The sequence below is a fragment of the Mustelus asterias genome, assembly GCF_964213995.1.
Source record: "Mustelus asterias chromosome 26 unlocalized genomic scaffold, sMusAst1.hap1.1 SUPER_26_unloc_28, whole genome shotgun sequence".
NCBI lineage: Eukaryota > Metazoa > Chordata > Chondrichthyes > Carcharhiniformes > Triakidae > Mustelus > Mustelus asterias.
In genome coordinates this window covers 780,548-787,770 of record NW_027590096.1, presented here as the reverse complement: position 1 = coordinate 787,770, position 7,223 = coordinate 780,548, and the positions used below count along the sequence as shown (strand labels likewise).

The 7,223-nt window shown below is 44.1% G+C and overlaps 1 protein-coding gene across 1 annotated transcript; it reads left to right on the top strand.

Annotated features, from left to right (window-relative positions):
• Positions 1-275: 275 nt before the first annotated feature.
• LOC144482135 (SWI/SNF-related matrix-associated actin-dependent regulator of chromatin subfamily A member 5-like) lies at positions 276-6,061 on the top strand (the record flags this gene model as incomplete). The annotated part of the gene is made up of 6 exons (XM_078201357.1): positions 276-422; positions 2,301-2,401; positions 4,160-4,260; positions 4,976-5,155; positions 5,768-5,923; positions 6,035-6,061. Coding segments are annotated over 6 exons (712 nt in total), but the record flags the coding sequence as incomplete, so codon positions are not given.
• Between the last annotated feature and the right edge of the window lie 1,162 nt (positions 6,062-7,223).

The following is a 7,223-nucleotide window of genomic DNA, read 5'->3' as shown; positions in this document are numbered from 1 at the left end:
GGGGGTTGCGGGGGAGGGGGCGTGCGGGGGAGGGGGCGTGCGGGGGAGGGTGTGCGGGGGAGGGGGGTGCGGGGGATGGGGTGCGGGGGAGGGGGGGCGGGTGAGGGGGCGCGCGGGGGAGGGGGGGTGCGGGGGAGGGAGTGTGAGGGGGAGGAGGTGTGCGGGGGAGAACTGTCGATTGACTGTAGATTAAATGAGATGTGTTTGCACACTCTTGTCACGTTAATTCTCAATGCTTTATTTTCTTATTAACATTTATTTTTCTTGTTCGACAGATTTGATTATCTGCTGCAACAGACCGAGCTTTTTGCCCACTTTATCCAACCTGCTGCACAGAGAACTCCAACGTCTCCTTTAAAGATGAAACCCGGGCGCCCTCGATTAAAGAAAGATGAGAAACAGACGCTTCTGTCGGTTGGACAGTAAGATATATTCCAGGCAATGTGTTTTTGGATTCATGATGCAAATTCTGAGAGATTTCAACTTGGAAATTGTTCCTGGCGTTTGAAGGCCAAAGAGGCGTTAATGTTGGGGTCAACGTAGAATGGTGGAAGTGAAGCTTTCATTCCTCCTTGAGGTTTTGGGGCCTCGGCTTTCAGTGATTTGGATATAACTCTTTACTGCTTCATCCACATTTGCAGACTAGGTTAGGAGCAACCACAAATTGGGATCATATGATGGAGTTGCAAAGGATAGCCCAGTGAGTGGGCAAAGCTGTGGCAAATGTAGTTCAGTGTGGAGAAGTGTGAGGCCACCCACTTTGGAACTGAGAAAGGCAAATCTAAGTGTTTTCGACAAGAGAGATTAGTTGTGGAGGAGCAAAAGAGATTTGAGTTTCCATATATACAAATAACACGATATTACTGCACCTTTACAAAAGATAATGGAATATGCTAAGAGGAAGATGGCATTTATCTCAAAATAGATTGGGATGAAAAAATGAGGAAGCTGTACAGAGCCTTGGTCAAACCTCAGCTGGAGAACTGCCTTTGGTTCTGGGCAACGAACCTCAGGAAAGTAATATTGGTCTGGCACCGGGATGCTATCTGGTCTTAGTGTCAGGTTATGGGAACATAACATGTTCCGTAAATCTGGCTTTCATTCCGTTGAGTTTAGAGTATTAAAGAGTGGCCAAATTGAGGTGTTTAAAATGATTGGGGGATTTGATAGGATAGATACAGAGACTAATTTCTTTTGAGGGAAATCTGGTTCAAGGGGGCACATCTTAATATTAGAACGAGGTTAGTTAGGATTGAAAGTAAGGGCTATTTCGTTCCACTTGGTGGAAAGGTCTGCCCCAAATGGCTGTGGGTGTTAAATTTTCTGAATGGATTTTTTTCTTTGTTGGCTGCACTATCAAGTGATATGAAGCAACAGCAGGCATGATTTAATTGAATAAACAGATATCTGAGGTTGCATGGCCTACACCTTTTCCCTGCCTTTTTAAAGTTCAAACAGCATCTTAGTCACCAAGTGTTCAAATATCCTGCATCCGTATAACAGGTGTGGAATTCCTGTCAACCTTGCATTAAAAACACTGATGTTATTAAATGTGTCACATGTATGATTGAAGAGTCTGTTGACAACTATTGGCACAAAAGATTATACATGTGTAATTACCGAATTAAATTAAAAAGTACTAATATGCTGTGTAATCTACCAGGGTCTTGGGAGAGTATTTACATAACAGTAGATTTCAAAGTTTATGTTTGGAATCAACTTTAAATTAAAACAATGGCCACCTGCATGAATTGCAATTTTGAATCTTAGTTCAATAACATGCTGTACGTAGGGCATGGTGGCACAGTAGTTAGGGTGGCAGTGTGGCAGTGGTTAGCACTGCTGCCCCACAGCGCCAGGGACCCAGGTTCGATTTCCGGCTTGGGTCACTGTCTGTATAGAGTTTGCACATTCTCCCCGTGTCTGCGTGGGTTTCCTCCGGGTGCTCCGGTTTCATCCCACAGTCCAAAGATTAGGGTTAGGTGAATTGGCCATGCTAAATTGCCCCTTAGTGTCAGGGGAACTAGCGAGGGTAAATGCATGGCATTATGGGGATAGGGTCTGGGTGGGATTGAGGCCGGTGCAGACTCCATGGGCCAAATGGCCTCTTTCTGCACTTTAGGATTCTATGTACTAATCTTCACCACAAAAGTGATGCACAATCTCCAAAATAATTTGTACGGTGCTGTATATTCTGAAGTGATTGTGGATTTGAAATTGACTGCAGTAACAGCTCTTTTAAAATGGTTTGGAAAGTAATAGTAACCCCTCGCACAAAACTATTCACTTTTAATTCTTAGCTATCGGCATCGTCGGACGGAACAGGAAGAGGATGAAGAGCTACTGTCAGAAAACAGCAAGACAACCAATGTCTGTACAAGGTTTGAAGAATCCCCATCATGTGCGTAAAGCCATTTTATTCATTATTTCATACATGAGTTAATGTCGCTCAGTTTTCACTACCTTTTCCCAATTCCTTTCACATTTTCAGTCACCATTCATCGATGTGCAGTGTTCAATTTTGTCAAAATTAGACTTGTGGGAACATTTGAGACTGTTGTAATTAAATCTCCAAAAACAGCACCTCCCGTTCTCCTGGTTTAATTGGCTGTATTTATTGGCATAAGGGGTCTTTTTAATGGAACAATCTACTAATGCTGAGAGACACCACGGACTCACTCCAGCCTAACTTGTAATCTGACATCATATTTTCTGACTGGATATTTTGGATATTGAGTATTTTGAGGTCAGATTCAGCATGAATAAAATGCAGGGTAAAGCTGAAAGATCTCCCTCATGCCAGTATGACATGTGTTTCATATATCAGCCTTTCACCTTGCTCTTTGTTTTGTTCAGCTTTGCCCTCTCAACCAGTGCTCCCAAGGAACTGAGTTGAAACTGCTGCAACTTATTTTTCATGGGGTCCTAGCAGCCATTTTAACATGTTAGTGTGAGCCACATGAAAAGGAACCATCTGTTTTCATGAGGAATAATTGGATTATTATACAGATTGCGTCCATGTAACATGCTGTCCTTCTGGTGTTGAGAATCATGTATAATCAGTTCCTTACCCTATGAAATGGTGAGCTGAATGATCTGTTCTCCCAAATGGCATTTCCCCAATCAAAGAACAAAGAAAAGTACAGCACAAGACAGCCCCTCCAGCCCTCCCAGCCTGTGCCAATCATGATGCCCTGACTAAAATAAAGAAAAACCCTTCTGTCCTTATTTGGGTCTGTATCCCTCTATTCTCTCCCTATTGATTTACCCGCTGAGATGCCTCTTAAATGTTGTTAATGTGCCTGCTTCCCCCACCTCCCCTGGTAGTGCATTCCAGGCCTGTGAGAAACTTCCCCCACAAAACTCCCTTAAATTTTACCCCTCTCACCTTGAACCTGCGCCCCCTTGTAATTAACACTTCCACCCTTGGAAAAAAGCTTCTGACTATCCACCCTGCCTATGCCTCTCATCATTGTGTCCACCTCTATCTGGTCTGTCCTCAGCCTCTGTCTTTCCAATGAAAACAGTCTTAGTTTATTCAACCTCTCCTCATAGCCAACACCCTTGAGACCAGGCAACATCCTGGTTAACCTTCTTTGCAATCTCTCCAAAGCTTCCACATCCTTCTGGTAGTGTGATGACCAGAACGGCACGCAATCCTCCAAATACTCATAACATATTCAAAATCCCAGTAATGTCCATGCAATGATTTCTCACAAAGCAGTCAAAGCCCAGTAAACTGGTTCCTCACCATCATTCCTTCTCTCTGCCCTCCCAATCTTGCTCATACTTGCCTTAGTGAAGTTTAGGTGCTCTGTTTAACAGTTTATGTTTCTGTATATACTTTGGTCTTGTTTTATTGGTCAATTGAGCTGCTATAGAATGGTAGTAGTCGTGGTGAAAATCACCACCTTTGTTTTGGAGCCTGCGTCTGAACGCTGACATTCTTTATGCAAACATTGAGACCCTAATACCAAATGGATTGTGCTGCTTGCTTTTTGTTGTCTCAAGCTATCATGGTGCTTTCAGTTCAATGGTTCCTGAAACAGTAATACGTTTCCTTTAGTTTATGGCACTGATTTCATTTCCCCTTGAGCTGTACTCTGTGCAGACTCTTGCAACGGTTGAAGGCTCTAAATGTTTGGGGTCTCTTCCACAGATGTAAAAGGAGGGAAACTCCGCCACTATCAGATCCGTGGACTGAATTGGCTGATTTCTTTATCTGAGAATGGCATTAATGGTATCCTGGCAGATGAAATGGTATGAATACACATTGATTGTAGACATAACAATTGTTTGGTGTCGGCATGTGAGATGTTTAGTTTAAAGGATTTAATAAGATAAATGTCTCTGTCGTGTACTGGTTATCACGTTCGCCTCACGTGAAAGGCTCCCGGCTCAAAACGGGGCGAAGCATTCATTATATGTATTCAAGAGGTGGCTCGGTAAAGCACTTGGGGTGAATGGGATCAAAGGTTATTGGGGGGGGGGGAAGCAGGATGAGGCTATTGAGTTGGATGATCCGCCATGATCGTAATGAATGGGGGAGCAGGCTCGAAGGGCCAAATGGCCTCCTCCTGCTCCTATCTTCGATGTTTCTAAATCGGGAACAAGTATCTTCTCCCGGATGTTCGAGGGTGTACCATTCAAAGATTAGCGGAAACCTGGAACGTTTGTTTTCTCCTACTTCCTGCCAAAACCTAGCCTTTTATTTTATAAAAAACTTGAGACATGGTTAGTCTGGACATCTCAAAACTGAGACCAAGGTGTTTGTTAGATTAGTGTGAAGGGAAATGGAACCAAGGCAGATAAAGGGAGTTCCGATGTAGATAAGCTATGATCTAATTAAATTGCAGAACAAACTTGATGGGCCGAATGGTTTCTTCCAGTACATTTCAGAAATGCTTCAGGACAACACTGATGAAAAAACAGCCTTTGATTCTCAGATAATTAATTGTTTTACTTTGTTTAACAGGGCCTCGGGAAGACTTTGCAAACTATTGCTCTTCTTGGGTACATGAAACATGATAGAAACATTCCTGGACCTCACATGGTTCTAGTCCCCAAGTCTACACTGCACAACTGGATGCTTGAGTTCAACAGATGGATACCGACTCTTCGAACTATTTGTTTAATAGGTGACAAGGATCAAAGGGTAAGAACTGTGTTTTATGTTCCCAAAAATACTGTTGGAAAATACAGCTGATGCATGGAGTTTAATTTGAAAATGCATTGCACGTTGTGGAAGTAATCCGTGCAGTGCTTGTTGGATCTCCTGCCACATGTTGGCCGACCCCAGTGGGAATGTACAAAGGCCGAATGGCCTCTTCCTGCACTGTAGGGATTATATGGTTTGGAGAATAGGGCCTGGGTGGGATTGTGGTCGGTGCAGACTCAATGTGCCGAATGGCCTCTTCCTGCACTGTAGGGATTCTATGGTTTGGAGAATCGGGCCTGGGTGGGATTGTGGTCGGTGCAGACTCAATGGGCCGAATGGCCTCTTCCTGCACTGTAGGGATTCTATAGTTTGGAGAGTTGCCAAGAGCCAATTGCCCTTTGGCCCCTCTCCACCTTTGCCTGTCCTGCTCTTGACGCTGCTCACTGCTGGCGGGGCTGGAAAATCCCAACGGCAGTGTTTTATTCAGCTAAATTTGTCTGATTAATGCCTGTGATCAGATCTGTTTCTGCTGCATCCCAATTGTCTTCCAGAAAAATAAATTTCTGGTGTTTGGAAAACTGAAATGTAACCCACTTCTTACTTTATCAGGCAGCTTTCATCAGAGATGTCCTCCTTCCTGGAGAGTGGGATGTCTGTGTGACGTCGTATGAAATGCTCATCAGGGAGAAACCTGTTTTCAAAATATTTAATTGGCGATATCTGGTTATAGATGAAGCTGACAGGATCAAAAATGGGAAACCCAAGGTAAGTGTGTTTTCCCTTCATTTTCTCTGCTCTCTTCCCCATCCCGTCCATTACCACCAGAGTTAATGGCTACCATTGTAGTGAATGCTACATTTTCTGCCTCATCTTCAGGTGAATTGGGGAGAAACGCAGGCTTGATTTGGAGCATGGGGGCATGAGCAGGGGGCGACATGGTAGCTCGGTGGTTCGCACTGCTGCCTCACAGCGCCAGCGACCCAGGTTCGATTCCCAGCTTGGGTCATCGTCTGTGTGGAGTTTACACGTTCTCCCCGTGTTTGTGTGGGTTTCCTCCGGGTGCTCCGGTTTCCTACCACAGTCCAAAAAAATTGCTGGTTACGTGCGTTGGCCGTGCTAAATTCTCAGTGGACCGAAGTGTGGCGGCTAGGGGATTTTCAGAGTAACTTCATTGCAGTGTTAATGTAAGCCTACTTGTGCCACTAATAAATAAACTTTAAAACTTTGTAAACCATGTGTCACATTCTCGGTTATATATCATGGAGTGAGGTTATTTTTGAGCAAGGTGCAGTTATGTGTGGGACCAGACAGAAAATGAGGCACAGAAGTTTGCTGCACACTGTTCCCCTGGAGAGGGGAATGCAAAGACGGGGTAAGACGGAGTGGCAAAGAACAGTAAAAAAGAATTCAGTGTGGATGGAAGTGACTGTTCTCTGGTGAATGAGATAACGAAGGACAGGAAGATTGGAACAAAAGGTTGGAGCGAAATCCAGGAATAGAGATTTTGAAATGAAGGAAAATGATACATTTTGAGTTCTAATGGTTAATATAATTGTTATTTGCTGCTTTCACTGTTCCTTCGCACTTCCATCAAAGCTTTAAGAGCTAAATTAAAAGGGTTATTTATTGTCACAGATGGAATGCGAATCTTGAGGAAAAGAGCGCTTTAATCTCACAATCCAATGCATAGAACATAGAACAGTACAGCACAGAACAGGCCCTTCGGCCCACGATGTTGTGCCGAGCTTTATCTGAAACCAAGATCAAGCTATCCCACTCCCTATCATCCTGGTGTGCTCCATGTGCCTATCCAATAACCGCTTAAATGTTCCTAAAGTGTCTGACTCCACTATCACTGCAGGCAGTCCATTCCACACCCCAACCACCCTCTGCGTAAAGAACCTACCTCTGATATCCTTCCTGTATCTCCCACCACGAACCCTATAGTTATGCCCCCTTGTAATAGCTCCATCCACCCGAGGAAATAGTCTTTGAACGTTCACTCTATCTATCCCCTTCATCATTTTATCAACCTCTATTAAGTCTCTCCTCAGCCACCTCCGCT